Below are 17,121 nucleotides of genomic sequence, written 5' to 3' on the forward strand. Positions count from 1 at the left end.
AACAAAAAATAGTCCCTTAACTTTAAACATCTGATCTACTGGGGTTCAACATTTAAAGAGATAAATAAATAGAATATACTTTGAGGATGGAGGGAGCACAGTCAATCAACCAGCATTTATTAAGTGACAACTATAGAAACATCTTAGCTTGGGGAGGAGGGATACAAAAATGACAAAGACAACAATGAAAAGTCCTTGCTCTCAAGGAACATGTATTCTGTCACATGAATATAAGTATTTACATGTGTACATTATATAAATGTATGTATATACATACATACAAAATATATGTAACGTACATACATGTATACTCAAAGTTGTTTTTTGGGGAAGGGCACCAGCAGCTGTAAAGATCAATAAAGGCATCACAAAGATGATAATGCCTGAGTTGTCATGAAGAAATGTAAGGATTCTAAGAGGAATCAGATATGCAAAAACAGAGGTGGGAAAAAGGATGCCAAATAGATCAGAGAATAGCAAATAGATCAATTTGTCTGGAATGAAGAATGCACCAAAAGGAGACATGTAAAAGAAAACTGGAAAAGAAAACTGAAGCAAGATTGTGAAAGATTTTAAATGCCAGGATGAGAAATATGTATCCTATTCAATAGACAATAGTGAGCCACTGAACATTTTAGAGCAGGGTAGTTGACATGGTCAGAGCTGTGCTTTAGGAAAATCATTTTTGTCAATTTTGTGGAATATTGAATTGGAGAGAGGAGAGAATCATGAAATTAATTAGGTCACTATTACAATAGTTCAAATAAGAGGAAATGGCTTGAATTAGGATTGTAGCCACATGGGTGTGTAGAAGGGAATATATGTAAACTGTGCGGGAGAAATAGAATTGACACGATGTGGCAACAAGTTGGATATATAGAGGGAGAAAGAAACTGAAGATGTAAATGTAACTCTAAGGCTGTAAATCTGAATGACTGCAAGAATTATGGTAACTTCAACAGAAACAGGGAAGTCTTTAGAAGGCAGGGAGGGGAATAAGCATTTTTATTGCACCTACTATGTGACAGGCCTTTTGCTTAGCATGTAGTGATGGGTTTAGGGTGAAGATAAGCAGTGTGTATTGAGCTAAACAATGGCAGTCCTTTCAAGGACATCTTCTCCCTGTATTATTATTAATATAATCTAAAATTGTAGTTTTCTTAGCAGCAGCTCAGCATTATCTTGTTCTGTACTTGCAGTCAAATAAAACTCCCAATTATTTCAGTAGGTTGAGGAATTTTGATTCATTTGCTTGTTGTATTGCCTGTTCATTCCAGCTTTGCAGCCTGTGTACAAGCTGATAAAAATGTTGACCAGGGCAACTCTATGAACAGAGCCCTGTGGTGCTCCTTTGGACAATTACCGTTTAACATCAGTAGTTCACTATCTCCTGTCTGAGGGCTATCGAGAGACCTGTTGAAATACTTGGTTGAAATTAAGATATATCATCTCTTGTCTTCAGTCATCTGGTATTCCTCTCTAACACATATGCTCTGGTGCTCTCTCCAGATGTCCTTTATCTCTTCTCAGAATTTCAGGGGAGCACTTTGAGGGATTGGAGTATCTCTCCTCTACTACCTCTGGCTCAAGCCAACCAGTTTTTTTCCATCCATTTTTAGGGGACCAGTAACAAATACTCCAGTTCCTTATAAGCACTTAACACTGAGTAGGTTTTACAAAGTGATATTTATTACAAAGATATTAAAACAAGAACAAGCATAAAAATGTTTTCCCCCAATACCTCTGGAGCATATTCTCCCCATATTGCCTCAATTTCTAGGAAAGTAGGCTCAAAACTGGCTCAGTTCCTACATAGCATTGGTCCCACCAAGTTTGTGTCCAGATGTGACATGACTGCTAAGTGAGTTCTTCTACTGGGTTAGGGTCCTGAAGATCACTCCTGAAGATAGCTCCTTGGGGTATCAATGCTACATTGGCTCCAGAACCTGTTCTGGGTTCCTACTCCCCAATTCCTATGGCTTACTCTCCTGACTTTTGAAATTCCTAAGATTAGAGACTCTACTCCCTTCATCTAGAATAGAAAAGAACAAATGAAAAGGCCAGGGGCTGAGGCCCATTTCTCATGAGCCATATGGCCTCAGAGTGGAAGAATGTCCTAGGGTCTTTCTCCTTACTGCATTATGTATCAGTGCATACCATGGGCTAAAGGAGTCACTGGCTAAAGCCAACAGATGCAGCCAAAGCTGACTTGGCAGCTATTTGAAGATGTCCATGGTTGTAGTTACTTAGCCAATTGCAAAGGGCTCCTCCCAAACACATCGTTAGCCAATCAAAACCAATTATAGAAATGTCCATACGTACTACATAGTTTCTACAAGGCATTTACATGTCATCATTCTCCTAGAAGCAAACTCCTTAGCATCCATACAGAGAGATTCCATTAGCTGAACAAACTGATGGGGTCTGTACAAGCAGCAGACCTCCACCATCCATTATACTTCCAGTCCTCATAATTTTTCAAAGGTTACCAAGACTGCTTTGTTACCTGAACCCATATGTCAGTTCTCTCGGAGCTCTTCGGTGCAATTCATCTGAAATGGAAACATAAATTCCTTGGACATATTTAGGTATACTCCTTTTACCACTACTTCATTTTTTTTTTTTTTGTGAACTCTATTATTAACATTGTTAGACTCTTTTGGGCAGCTAGGTGGTACAGTGGACAGAGAACAACAATGATTTTTTTAGTCCTTCAGACATAGTTTACTAAGTCCTCTTGTCTCAGTGAAACCTCAAGGGTTTTTGTCTTTTTGACACTATAGTTAAAAGCGAATGCCACTTTTTACTATGCAACTTTGTCTTGTTGTTTAGTCATTTCAGTTGTGTCTGATTTTGTAACCCCATTTGGAGCTTTCATGGCAAAGATACTGGAGTAGTTTCTCATTTCCTTCTCCAACTCATTTTACAGATGAAGAAACTGAGGCAAACAGGGTTAAGTGACTTGCCCAGGGTCACATACCTGATAAGTGTCTAAGGCCAAATTGCAACTCAGAAATCTTCTCATATCACCCCAAATACAGATCTGGCTTGTTGCTTTATTTTGCCTATAATACTGTGCATACTGTACCATAGAGGAGATTTAAGGGATTTGAAAGGGAAGGTAATTTTGATTATGTATAATTTTTTTGGTTTACATAGTAACTATAAAATTAATCCCCTGAATGCAATTCAACTCTGTTGTAACTGGTAGCTAAACTTCTGGTGGTAAGCCTCTCTAGTCTTAGCTCAGCTTTTTCTCAGATGACAGTTTGTTGGAGACACCGTCTAAGCCTTGACAGGGCTTGTGTTCTGCTAGCAGCACCTTTAAGAAACTAGAAACACTCCCCAGATCATAGGAACACAGATTTAGATCTGCAATGTTCCCTTGAGATTATCTAGTCCTGTTCCCCCATTTTACAGAAAAAGAAACTGAGCTCCAGGGAAATTAAATGATTAGCCCAATGGCACACTAGGTAACAAAATGAAGAACCAAGATTTGATTCCAGGACTCATTTAAAACCAAGCTGTTGAATCTAATACTCTTTCTACCACACTCTGCTGCCTCTCAGATATGGCACAGTATCAGGACTGTAGTAGGGTGGAACACACTTGATGAATCTTGATTAAATGGAACTGAACTAAAATATCCTTTGAAAATCTGAACACATGAGAGAATTTTCTCCTTTGTCACATTGGTTTCTTTAGATATCTTTCCCTTTTCTTTTTCACTGGAATTTTTTCCTGATTACATGGTATGAATTTCATTCTTTAACATCTCCCATCCGTCCTAAGCTACTTTCCCTGTAGAGTTTCTAGGCATAAATAAAATTCCATCTTTTCTCTTAAATTTCTGGGATGTTTCCTGAAACAAACATGTCCTATGTGACATGTCTGCTGTAGTCAGCATTCCCTATCTTTGCTATTAAACTCTCTACAACAGCACAGTCACTTTCTCTTAAGATTAGTATCACTTCTGCATCACCACCCAGTTTCTCCTTGTTAGTCCAAATTAAATTTAGAATTTCTTCTCTTTTGAGTGAAGACATCCTCAGAAAGGCTTCCCTTTTCATCTCATAAGAAGCAGCCATTTGGTACTCCTCCTTTCTTTACCATACCTGTTGGTTTCATAGTCTCTGATTATACAACCTTATCTGGGCATTTTCCCCCTTCTCCTTCAAATTCAAATTTAAAGTCCTCTTTATCAAGCCAAAGAGGTCCCTGCCAAGCATATTCACAAGATCATAGATTTAGGTAATTTAGTTTGGCTCCTTCATTTTAGAGATGAGGAAACTGAGGCCAAATGATGTTAAATAATTTGCTCAGGATCACACTGGTAGTGTTGAAAAGACTTAATACTACCATGTAGTCTTTTAAGACACCAATCTGCAAGAAACAGTTCAAGTTAACATTAATCTATATCTAAGCCATTTCAAGTTTCGAGAAAGATGTTAAAACTGGTCTAGCTCTTCATACTCTGATGTGACTCTACCTGCCCCAAGACAATTTCAGACGACATATTTAAGAATCTAGAATAAGAAAATGGTATCATAAAATGCAGCTTTGGGTATAAGATTTCATAGGAGCAACCAAGGCACTATTATGTTCCTTTTGACCACTCTCCTCAAGGAATCAGTTGGGTTCCTCTCAGAGATTTAGAAAGAGAATCCAAATTGAATTGGAGGATTTCAGTGCCTCTAGCTCAGTGGAAGAGGTTACTTCCGATGGAGTAGAGCCTAGTTTAATCCCTTCCTGGAATAGAGGGACAAGGTTGCCTTAGATGGATATATATCCTAGTCTAGAAATGTTCTTATGTAAATAAGTTACTATTTTTTTGAGGATAACGATTTTATTTTATTTTTCAACATTCACTTTTATATAATTTTGAGTTCTAATTTTTTTTCCTCCCTTACTTTCTTCCCTCTTCCCCCAAACAGCAAGCAATCTGATGTAGGCTATACATGTACAATTATATTAAACATATTTTCACATTAGTCATGTTGTGAAAGAAGAATCAGATCAAAAGGGAAAAACCACAAGAAAGAAAAAAGGAGAAAATAGTATACTTTGATCTGCATTCAAACTCCATAGTTCTTTCTCTGGATGTGGATAGCCTTTTCCATCATGAGTCTTTTGGAATTGTCTTGGATCATTGTATTGCTGAGAAGAGCTAAGAATATCAAAGCTGATCATCATATAATGTTGCTGTTATTTTGTACAATGTTCTCCTAATTCTGCTCACTTCACTCAGCATCAGTTCATGTAAGTCTTTCTAAGTTTTTCTGGAATCTACCTGCTCATCACTTCTTATAGCACAAGAGTATTCCATTATATTCATAATACCCCTTGTTCAACCATTCCCCAATTAATGGGCATCCACTCAATTTCCAGTTCTTGGCCACTACAAAAAGAGCTGCTATAAATATTTTTATTCATGTGGGTCCTTTTCCATTTTTTATGATCTCTTTGGGATACAGATCTTGTAGTGGTATTCCTGGATCAAAAGGTATGGATAGTTTTATAGCCCTTTGGGCATAGTTCCAAATTGCTCTCCAGAATAGTTGGATCAGTTTGCAAGAGTTACTATTTGTTAAGTGACTAGTTATTATTCAATCCATTCACTTAATGAGAATCCCTTTTCTCATTTATCCTTGTTTCTAGAACTTTGCTTTGCCGCATTAATCAGAATTGGAACTGGGAAAATGACCATAATGGAAAGGTGTGATGTTAAGGGTCAGGACCAGATAGAACTTTCCTTTTCTTTCTTCAAGGAGACTATAGTGGCAGAAGAACAGTAAGATCCTGGAAAAATGAAAAAATGGTGTTATCATGAGTGATATGGTCAACAGTGCTTTGGGTCTGTAATACCCCAAATATCACATGATCAGAAATGGCAGAAATTTGCCATCATTTCTAAAAAGAAACCACTAAGGGCCACAGCCAGCTTGCTGCCAAAGGTGAATTTCTAGTTCATTTAGTATCAAGGGTTCTTACCCTGGGGTCCAGAGATAGTTTTCGAGGGATCTATGAACTTGGATGGGGAAAAAAATGACATTTTTATTTCAATATAACTGATTTACTTTGTAATCTTATATATTTTTTAATTCATTTAAAAAAGTTTCCATATTCAAAGGGTACCATAGGCTTTGCTAGGCTGCCAAAGGGATCCATGTCAAACAAACCTCTCATCTAGAGATGGGCTGAAAGTGTTACTGGCCTACCCTTGAGACTTTGGAGGAAGTCAGTAAAAAAAGGTAAGTGAAAATTTTGGGGTCCTTAATAAGAAAATATCCAGGATACTTCAGCCCTAATTTCTACCTTATAGAGTCTACTTCTTTGAAGCTGATTACCACAAATAGAAATACATCCTAGAAATGGTGAAACCCACACACAAATAACATATGTGGAAGCATAATGTGGATACAACCAAGTAGTAATGACTGCTCAAACATGAGTATATGGGTGGTAATGTAGACATAAGTTTAGAGTTAGAATCAAATACCAGACTTTATTAGCAAGTGTGACAGAAGGGCCAAGTCTTTATAAAAAGGTGAAACTGTACGAAAATTGATCTCAATTAAAATGATTAAATAGGTGAAGATCAATTCAAATATGTAGTTTATAATGAAAGTAAACAAATGAGAATGTTATAAAAAGCAGGAGACCCAAAGATATAAACAGTTATTAGCTGTGAGCTAAAAATTCATAGCTGCTGGCTGAGGGAGTTTATAAAAATGTCTCATAGAGAATGTAACAGAATCTTAAATGTTCTAAATCTCTTCTGTACTTGCTAAATTATATTTTATCTGCCTCAGAAGTCTGGAAGGATAATAAATCCGATTTGCTAGGATTTTGACAGTGGTGATAGATAGATGAGACAGTTTAGTCACTTTAAGCCTGCTTTGAAAAAAAGCACCCTGTACACTCTAGTAAGTTATTCCTTAGTGGAATTTTTCTGTCCTTTAAAACTCAGATGCAACTGTGTACTTTTTAAAAATGGCATTTATCACATTTTGTATTTTATTCTTTTCTAGCTCCCTTAAGAGACTGTTAGCTCCTTGAGGACAGAGACTAGTCTATATACCCATCTTTGTGTCCCTGCAATAGAGTACATGCTCAGTAAATATATTTTTACTGTCTTTGGACAAATTACTTAACTTCTGATAGCCTCAGTTTCCTTATCTGTAAAATGAGGTTAATAATAACACCAACCCTCAGGGTGATTATGAAGACATATGAAATAATATTTGCAAAGCTACTTGTAAACTTTAAAGCATTATAGAAATGCTAGCTATGGTCATCTTTTATATTTGTGCTGCATATGTTTTTATAGAGGCAGCTAGCTGGCCCAGTAGATACAGTGCTGGGTCTATAGTTAGGAAGACCTGAGTTCAAATCCTGGCCTAGTAGATACAGTGCTGGGTCTATAGTTAGAAGACCTGAGTTCAAATCCTGGCCCAGTAGATACAGTGCTGGGTCTATAGTTAGGAAGACCTGAGTTCAAATCCTGGCCTAGTAGATACAGTGCTGGGTCTATAGTTAGAAGACCTGAGTTCAAATCCTGGCCCAGTAGATACAGTGCTGGGTCTATAGTTAGGAAGACCTGAGTTCAAATCTAGTCTCAGACACTTACTAGCTGTGTGAGCCTGGCTGAGCAAGTCACTTAACCTTTGTTTGCCTCAGTTTCTTCAATTATAAAATGAGGGTAATAAAAGCACCTACCTCCCAGAATTGTTGTGGGGATCCAATGAGATAATATTTGTAAGAAAGTGCTTAGAACAATGCCTGGCATGTGGTAGAAGAAATGTTTATTCCCTTCTCTTTCTCCATTACATACGTATAGGTTATTTTCCCCAAAAGAATTGTATTTTTACCAATACTTAGTGCAGTGCTTTCTATGTAGGACATACTTAATAAATGCTTGTGATTCAGTCATTGATTTCTTACTGTACAATAATATTCCAATCCCTTCAAATTCCAGTTTTCTTTAGCTATTCTCTAATGGTTGGGTATTCATTTTTCTGTCCTATCCTTTTCTTTTACAAAGACTGTTAGGAATATTTTATTCCATAAGAGGGCATGGAAATGAGGAAACTGAGTAAGAGAGAGGTTAAAAGACTTACCCAGGATTATACCAGTGTCTGATGCAGGATTCACACCTAGGTCTTTCTGAATCTAGGTCTAGTTTTCTATGCACTACGCTAGGCTACCTCTTACACTTTTCATCTTAAGTAAAAAATATTTCTTTTGGGGGAAATTGAAATATTCTGATCATTCCTTGATAGATGTCTGCTTTATGATTCTAACTCTTTAAATAAGAAATTAACTGAGTTGTTGCCAAAATTCTGAGGCCGCACTCTCTGTAGTCTTTTTATTTGGAAATTAACAAACACCAATAAAATGAACATTTTTATATCCGATGTGGAACAGAAGGAGAGGCTTACACAGGAAACTGTGAATCTCTGTTTTGTGGAGCTTGCTTTTCTTTTAAAGCATATAATAAATTCAACAAGTAATTTCCAAAGCTGTGATTCCTTATGGCCTTCCTTCTGTTCTTTTCTCAAATTCTGATATGTGTATATGTGTGTGTGTGAGTGGTGGGAATCCTATCTCTAGCCTTCCTCTCTCTCTCAACTTCCCCCACGAATTGAAAATGAAAGAAAGAAAGAAAACTCAAGCACTTGTGACAAATATGTCATGAAGTGAAACAAATGCCCATATTGGCCGTGAACAAAAATGTATGGGGGTTTTTTCCTGCATATTTTGAGGCCATCATCTGTTAGGATTTGGGTAGCACACTTTATCGTGGGTTCTCTGGAATCATAGCTGATCATCTCTGGAACTGTGGTTCATCAGTTGTTGATTAAAGTTCTAAGTCTTTCGAAGTAGTTTGCTTTTGTATTATTGTTATATAATTATGGCTCATTTTACTCTTGTTCAGTTCATGAAAGGCTTCTCAGATTCATCTGAAACTGTGCCTTTCATGATTTCTAAATAATAGTATCCAATTCCTTTCTTATACCATAATTGTTCAGCCATTCCCCGATTGATAGGCACCTCCTTTGGTTTCCAATTCTTTGCTACTACAAAAGGAGAAACTATAAGTTTTTCTGTACATATGAACCTCTTTCTCTCTGTTTGATCTTTTTGGGGTTTCGGCCTCTTAATGGGATTTACTGGGTCAAAGGGTACTCATATTTTAGTAATTTGGGGGGCTTAGTTCTAAATTTCATCCCAGAACAACTGGGTCAGTTCACAGCTTCACCAACAGTGCATCAATGTGTCTTTTCCTGAAGTTTCTCTCACCAACATTTTCATTTTTTATTAATTTTGTTAATCTGATGAGTATGAGGAAGAAGCTCAGAGTTGTCTTAACTTTCCTTTCTTTCATTATTAGTGATTTAGAAAATTTTTCTTTCCTTGAAAACTACTTGTTCATATTCTTTAACCATTTATCAATTGGAGAATGGCTCTTATTCTTATATACTTTAATCAGTTCCTTAGATATCCTTTTACAGAGAAACTTTCTGCAAAGCCTCCCCCCTCAGAACTCCCTCTTTTACTTTTAATTTCAGCTGCATTGGGTTTGTCTAGGCAGCTTTTTTATGCCATCAAAAATGTCCATTTCATCTTCTGTGATCCTCTCTGTCCTTTCAGTACAAACTGCTCCCCTATTCATAGATTGAACAGGAAATTTTTTCTTTGGTCCTCTAATTTGTATATGATTTGATCTTTTACCTTTAAGTCATGAATCCATTTGGTGCTTATCTTGGTTATGATATGTTGGTCTAAATTTAATTTCCACCAAATTGATTGCTTTCCAATTTTCCCAGCAATTTTTGTCAAAATTTCAGTAGCTAGAGTCTTTGGTTTTAACTAATATTGTGCTAGTATATTTGTTTGTTTCCTTTTTATGGGTATCTAATCTGATCCACTCAACGATCTTTTTATTGTTTAACCAGTACCAAGAAGTTTAGATGATTTGTGCTTATAGAATAGTTTGAGATCTGGTGCTCTCTGTAGACTACCAATGTGCTACCTTTAGTTTCTCCTTTGTAAAATGGGGATATCACTAACCAAATTGCATCCCAGAATGACTGGATTAGTTTATATCTCTATCAACAGTGCATCACCTAGAGATAGTTGGGGATAACACCAATTTATGCCTATTGAAGTCAAAAGAGGTGGGAATATGGAATTAGGAGCTGGGCCCCGAAGAATCCCACCCCCAATCCAGTTTATAATGCAAAAAAATAATCTTTAATGGTAATACTTCAGAGACTTGCAGAATAAATAATTTCCTTTCACACTAGTGATAATATTTATCTACAGATTTGTTCTAGGGATTAACTAGTTAACATTTCAAGTGCTTGAACTGAAGACAATGCTGAATCTGTGTTTGGTATTATCAAGTTCCAGTATACTCTAGTATAAGAATTGATATTAATTGAACTTCATGTTGATAAATGATTGCATTTATAAAACACCCCTTTGTATTTCTTCATTAAAAAAAGTCATATTTAATAAGAGTTCTTAATCTGAGGTTTGTGAATTTGGTTTATTAATATTTTAACAACTTTCTGTGTAATTGCTTCCCTTTTTTAATCCCATGCATTTTCAATTTTTTTTCAATTTTTAAGCATCTTTCTTTAAAGTTTTGAGTTCCAAATTTTATCTTTCCCTGCTCCCTGAAGCAATAAACAATCAGATATAGGTTATACATGTGCAATTAATTGTGTAAAACATTTCCATGTTAGTCATTTTGTATAAGAAGACTTGAATAAAAGAAAAAAGTGAAAAATAGCATGCTTCAATCAATATGAGTTCTTTCTCTGGAGGGGGATAGTATGCTTCATTGTTAGTCTTTTGGGATTGTCTTAGCTATTCTCCACAATACAATGAGTCAAGTCATTCACAGTTCTTCATCAAACAATAGTGCTGTTACTGTGTACAATGTTCTCCTGGTTCTGTTCGCTTCATTATGCATCAATTCATGTAAGTCTTTCCAGGTTTTTCTGAAACCGCACTGCTTGCAGTTCCTTATAGCAAAATAATATTCCATTGCAATCATATACCACAGCTTCTTTAGCCATTCCCCAATTGATGGGCATCCCTTTGATTTCCGATTCTTAGCCACCAGAGCTATAAAAGAGCTGCTATAAATATTTTTGTACAAATAGGTCCTTTTTCCTTTTTTGGATATCTTCAAATCCCATGCAGTTTTATGCTTTAAAACTATCATTCCAAGAAGGAGTCCATAGGCTTCACCAAACTGTCCAAGTGATCTTTGACACAAAAAGATTGAGTTAGGTTTAATGGACTTCTTCATACAGAAGGGCATTCTTTCTCATTCTAGTAAAAGCTAGATCATCCTTGTGGTGACAGGAAGTTGACACATTGAGCATGTCATTGTGGATTGACTTTCAGAGTTAGTATGGACTAGATTTGGTGGGGTGACCTTTAAGGGTCCTGATAACTCTTGAAATGCTGATCTTCTCTGTTTTCAGTTATGACAAATCCAAGTCATAGAGTCTGATGAGAAACCCATAAAGTATGGAATGTTTCATATAATTTTTGTGATTGTTAAGAGTTAAAAAAATAAAAATCCATTATCGGATGAAAAGCATTGAGAGATAGTATTATATAGTGGCTAGGAAGCTAGTTTCTGATACAGGAAGACCTACTTGCATGTCTTACATCAAGCAAATACTTCCTCTGTGTGACCCTGAGCAAACCCATTAGCTTCTTTGTGCCCAGAGGTTATAAGATTACAAGTTGCAGAGAAGTTGCAGATCTTATTAGTAGAAAAAAAAAAATCTTTCCACAGGACCTTTCTATCCTGATAAAATCATACATCTGTTAAAAAAAAAAAAAGGAAAGGATATGCATTCTGTCTAAAAGATTTTTTTTTTTAGTTTTAGTTCAGTTTACAAAAAACTTATAGTGCTGATTACTCTAATTTGTATTTTAGAGTAGAATAGTTATAGCTCCAAAATTCACTAATTCAGGCAGCTAAGAGGCACAGTGGATAAAATGTTGGATAGAATTCTTGGAGTCAGGAAGACCTGAAATAAAATTTTACCTCATATACTACTTGTCTGATCCTTGACAAGTCACTTTGCCTCTCTTTGCCTCAGTTTTCTCAAGCAATGTGGATTGTAATGGCACTTACCTCTCAAGGTTATTGAAAGATCTATCATGATCATATTTGGTTAATAAATGCCTCTTTCCTTCTGTATTCTTCCCTTCCTTCCTTCTTTTCTTCTAACATAATATCAGATTCCAATCATAATATAATTTTTAAACAAATAGAAAATTGTGGACAAAGAAGACTAAATATGTGGAGGCAAGATTTTTTTTTTTTAGCTCTGAGCTTCCAGAAGATACTGCTTGTATCTGATATTTAAGTACCCTTCAGGTGACAAACACTGTATGTAAAAATTGCCACTCCCTGCTTTCTGTCACTGAAAGAATCATGCTCCTGTTAACTGTCTTGAAAATGGCTACTCCTGGAACCTTTATTCCCAAAGATTCATTTCCCCTAAATTCCCCAACCTCTGTTGCCAGAGACCTCTCCCAAGGCTGCCACAGAATCTTGTCTTTTTTATTTTTGGAGGGGGGAAGGCAAGGCAGTTGAGTGGAAAGTGACTTTCCCAAGGTCACACAACTAGTAAGTGTCAAGTGTCTGAGGCTAGGTTTAAACTCGGATCCTCCTGAGTTTAGGTGCTCTATTCACTGTGCCACCTAGCTGCCCCTTGCCACAGAATCTAAAGAGCCCTCTGGGACCTCTTCTTCCACTCTTTACCTAGACCTCAGTAACCCTACATGGAAAGTCCTATTTCTGTGTCTCCAGATTCTTCCTCAACCCTGATGCCCAGTCCCTCTTCCCAACCTGCCTCAGGGATCAGAGGGGGTCAAGGCTATTCTTGGTACTCTTTGAGCTGCACCGTTTGCTGAGTAAACTTTTGTGGACTATCTTAAGAACTTAATCGTCATTTTTAATAATGGGAAAATGAATTCTAAGTTGGAAAGAACATATTAATTTATAGAGCTCAACCCTCTCAGAACCTATGGACTGTGACTCCTTTTATTCGTAGTATCAGATCTTTATCAGAAGGTCAAATAGTACAATTCCTTCTTTTTACAGTTGAAAAAACTAAGACACAGAGGGGCTAAATAACTTGCCCAAGATCATACAGGTATTAAGTGGAGAGTCAAGATTCAAACCCAGGTCCTCTGATCCTCAGTCTGATGCTCTCTGTTCATTGGACCATGAAGCATGATCATGATCATCATAAGCATTGTTATTGACGTTATTATAAATATTGTTCTCCACATTTCCAACCCTAAGGGAATTTCCTTTCCACTTCAATTCTAACCCGTTGTCCCTTCCCAACAGTGGTGAGCCAGGGAAATGATTGCTCGTACCATAGAGCAAAGTCAACCACAAATCCCTCCGGTAAAATGGTAGACTTACCATCCACTCTCCATTGCTCTCCAAAAGTTGAATGGGCTTTTGTGTTCATTCATTTTCAGTTGCGTCTGACTTTAGGATCTCATTTGGGATTTTCTTGACAGAGATACTGGAATGTTTATTTCATTTTTCCAGCTCATTTTACAGATGATGAAACTGAGGCAAACAGGATTCAGTGAATTACCCAGGGTCACAGGGTCACACAGCTAGAGTCTGAGGTCAGATTTGAACCCAGGGAGATGAGTCTTCCAGACTCTAGGCCCAGCACTCTATCCATTGCATCATCTTCCTGCCCCACACTAGGTCTTACTTTCTGATATATTGCTAAGACCTTCTAATACTAGCATCTGATCTGCTGCGGTCTGCTAAGGACTGCTGAGATTCACCATTCACCTAGCAGATGAATTATTCTCTGTGTGTTGTCTCCCCTCATTAAAATGAAAATGTCTTGACAGCAGGGACTGTCTTCGTTTTCCACTGTATCTCTCGTGCTCAACACAATGCTTGGCACATGATATGTGCTTAATACACTTAAAAAATTCATTCATAATAATACTTCACATATGCATAGTACTAAAATGTTTTCCTCACAAGGAAATGGGCTTGTGTTGGTAGTACAAGTATCATTATTCCCATTTTACAGATGAGGAAACTGAGGCTTAGAGAAGTAACTCCAGTGTCTAAAATATAGCAAAAATCTCACTCATATTCTGAATACAATTTAATGTGACAACAAATTTGGTTTTACTAGTTTTTTTTTTTGAAGAAGGTTTTCTACTAAGTTTTGGTAACTTTGTTTTGCTTTGGAAATTTAGTACCGTAAAAATATGGGCTTCTTAGAGACCTTCCTCTGAATCCATGTGAAATTTTAGATGTCTCTTCTTTTTCTTTCTCATTGTGAAAACTTGTGATTATAATATTGGTCTGAATATAGGCCTATTCCTAAAATAAGATCTTTTTTCAAAGAAAAAAATCAGCATTCACTGAAAAATGCTTGTACAAAATTACTGTGTAAAAATGTATTTATAGAGAAAGCTTTTATACATATTTTGTTTAATTTAAATCAGTCAACAAGCATTTGTTAAGGTTTATGACCTAGGTACTATGCTAAGGTCTCACTGGGAATTCAAAGAAAAGTAAGAACATGGTCCCTGACCTCTAGGTGCTAACATTTTAATAAAGGAAACAACATGGATATTGACAAAGTAAATGGGAGGTAATCTTATACGAAAGGCACTCTTGCAGAAAATAGGATTCGAGCTTTTTATTTTTTGAGGCATAGAAATTTTGTTTACAAGGTAATTCCCTATTTTCTAAGTGATTATTTAAATTGGAAACTTGAAAAACGAGTTTCTTCTCAATACATGGAATTTCATGTATAATACAAAATCTTGGTATGAATAGTGGCTATACAGTGCAATCATTCCTTTAAAGCTTTAAAAAAATGAAGTTATTTGTCTTTTCACAGAAATGAATCATTACCAAAATGTTATGTTTAAAATATCTTAAGAATTTATCTACTTGTCGGAAAGTATTAAGCCAAAAAACAATAAGATAGATGACCCACACCACCAAATTCTAATGGTATTTTATCTCTTTAGACTTGAATTAGATTATTTTTAATGTTATATTTTAGTTTTTATTAAGTATTTTTTCATACCTGTATTTCTCCCTCCCTCCACAAAAGAAATTCAAAACCATTATAACAAATACAGTCAGAGAAAAGAAATTCCCACATTGGCCATGTCTAAATATACGTATCTCATACTATATATTAGTCTTATCACCTCTCTGTCATTCTTCCCTATTGGTTTGCTAGAATCATGGTTGATCCTTATAGAAGGCAGTTATGGTAATTTGGGTAGATATGGTGCTAGATCTGGGGTCAGGAAGTCCTGAGTTCAAATCTTGCTTCAGACACTTACTAGCTGTATGATCTGTGACAAGGTACTTAACTTCTGCCTGCCTCAGTTTCCTCAACTATAAAATGAGGATAATAATAGCACCTATTTCCCAGGGTTATTATAAGGATTAAATGAGATAATATTTGTAAAGCACTTAGCCCAGAGCTTGACACATAGTAGGCACTTAGTAAATGTTTGAGGATAAAAATGAGATAATTATGAAAAACCTTTTGCTAACTTTGAAGTGCTAGATAAATGCCACTTATTGTGTTGATTAGAGTTCTTAAGTCTTTCAGAATTGCTCACTGTATTGATTTTATCTCATCAGAGAAGGAAATGGCAAAACACTCCAACATCTTTGCCAAGAAAACTCCATGAATGGTATGAGGGCTTTTTTTTAAGGATGGGGGAGGCAACCTTAAGAGTGTGTTTGTAGACAGCCATGAAACAGCTAGTAGGCATGATCAGATTAAAGATGGGAGAGTCAGGAATCATCAAAAGGGCCATCTTCTAGGGGGAAACGGTGGAATGGGATTGAGGGTGGACATTAACTGGTTTGCTTTGGTAAGAAGGGTCACCTCTTCATGTAGGACAGGGGTATAGGAGGAAAGAGTGGGAGAAGGCATCTGAATGATGTGACATGAGGAGGCAAGTTTGAGAAATAGTATCACCAATATTTAAACCATTATGGAACATTGTTACTATTTCGTTTTTTAGAGCTGTCATCCCTCTTGATATGAGATAGACTTCCTTCTCCCCCAACTCCCTACTCCCCTGACTAAGAGGTGATAGTAGGTATGACTTTGTAACAGTAACCACACTGGCATACCTAGGATGGCTGCTAGCACAGGTCCTTAGATCTGCTCTATTAGGAAAGACAGCCATTTAAGAAGTCAACAATCTTTTTTTAAAATTACATTCAACAGAGAAAATATAAGCAGAGAAATAAAGACCAACAGACAGGTCTCTAACTGCCTGAATCAAAGCAATATTGCATGTACTTTACATGTACCCCTGGATTGAGAGAGTCTTTACATCTGAGCAGTTGGAGTATCTGAACACATGGCCACTCAGAGTCTGGAATAGGTAATCACAAGATCTTTCTCATAAATGAATCCCCAAGTAAAATACCAACCTCCCAGCATATGTAACAAAGATTTGACTTCTGATAGGCTCAGAGTCAGTGGGCACAAAACCTACTATGACTCAGCACAGTTGTGAACTATCAGGGATCAAAGGTGACTAAGCCTTCAGATGCTCACAATTTAGCCTGATTCTGGAAAACTGAACTCCAAAAAGAAAACAAAAAAATCCCACTTTGCTTGCTGTTACAGACTTCCAGCTCTTAAGCACAAGCTGTTGAGGTCTAGAGAGCTAAATGGATGAAAAGGAGGCAGAACTTCAGGGACTCTGTTGGTGAGGAGGGTGATGGGACTTGGGGCGGTGTTCTTTAAGGTCTGATCTTTCTTTCTGCTTCAGTCCTCTTTTTATTCTGCAAGTCCTTTAATTCTCTGGGCTTTCTTTTCTCTCTGTATTAAACTTCCAGCCTTGGGCTATCCCAGAGTGCTCTGCTTTCCCTTAAAATCCAATTCACTGGCATAACAGATGCCAAGACAGAGGTCCCAGTTCCCCTTTATAGTCACCCTCCTTTATCACAAATGAATCACAGATTTTGAGCTGAAAGGAACCTTAGAAGAGGTGATTGAGTCCTGCCCCTAATTTTGGAGCTCACAGTAAAAGGCTGAA

General features: G+C 36.7%; 1 protein-coding gene across 2 annotated transcripts in view; it reads left to right on the top strand.

Annotated features, from left to right (window-relative positions):
* The window catches only part of NIBAN1 (niban apoptosis regulator 1), a 195,805-nt gene that overhangs the window by 12,502 nt on the left and 166,182 nt on the right, over positions 1–17,121 (top strand). Inside the window, exon 1 of one of the 2 annotated variants that reach the window (XM_072648396.1) lies at positions 16,685–16,791. The exons of the other annotated variant lie outside the window; for it this stretch is intronic. Coding sequence (XP_072504497.1) covers positions 16,758–16,791 — 34 coding nt within the window. The 5' untranslated portion in view covers positions 16,685–16,757. Of the gene's footprint in view, positions 1–16,684; positions 16,792–17,121 lie in introns of those variants that run through there. 2 annotated transcript variants of the gene reach the window in all.

The sequence above is a fragment of the Notamacropus eugenii genome, chromosome 2 (assembly GCF_028372415.1).
Source record: "Notamacropus eugenii isolate mMacEug1 chromosome 2, mMacEug1.pri_v2, whole genome shotgun sequence".
Classification (NCBI taxonomy): domain Eukaryota; kingdom Metazoa; phylum Chordata; class Mammalia; order Diprotodontia; family Macropodidae; genus Notamacropus; species Notamacropus eugenii.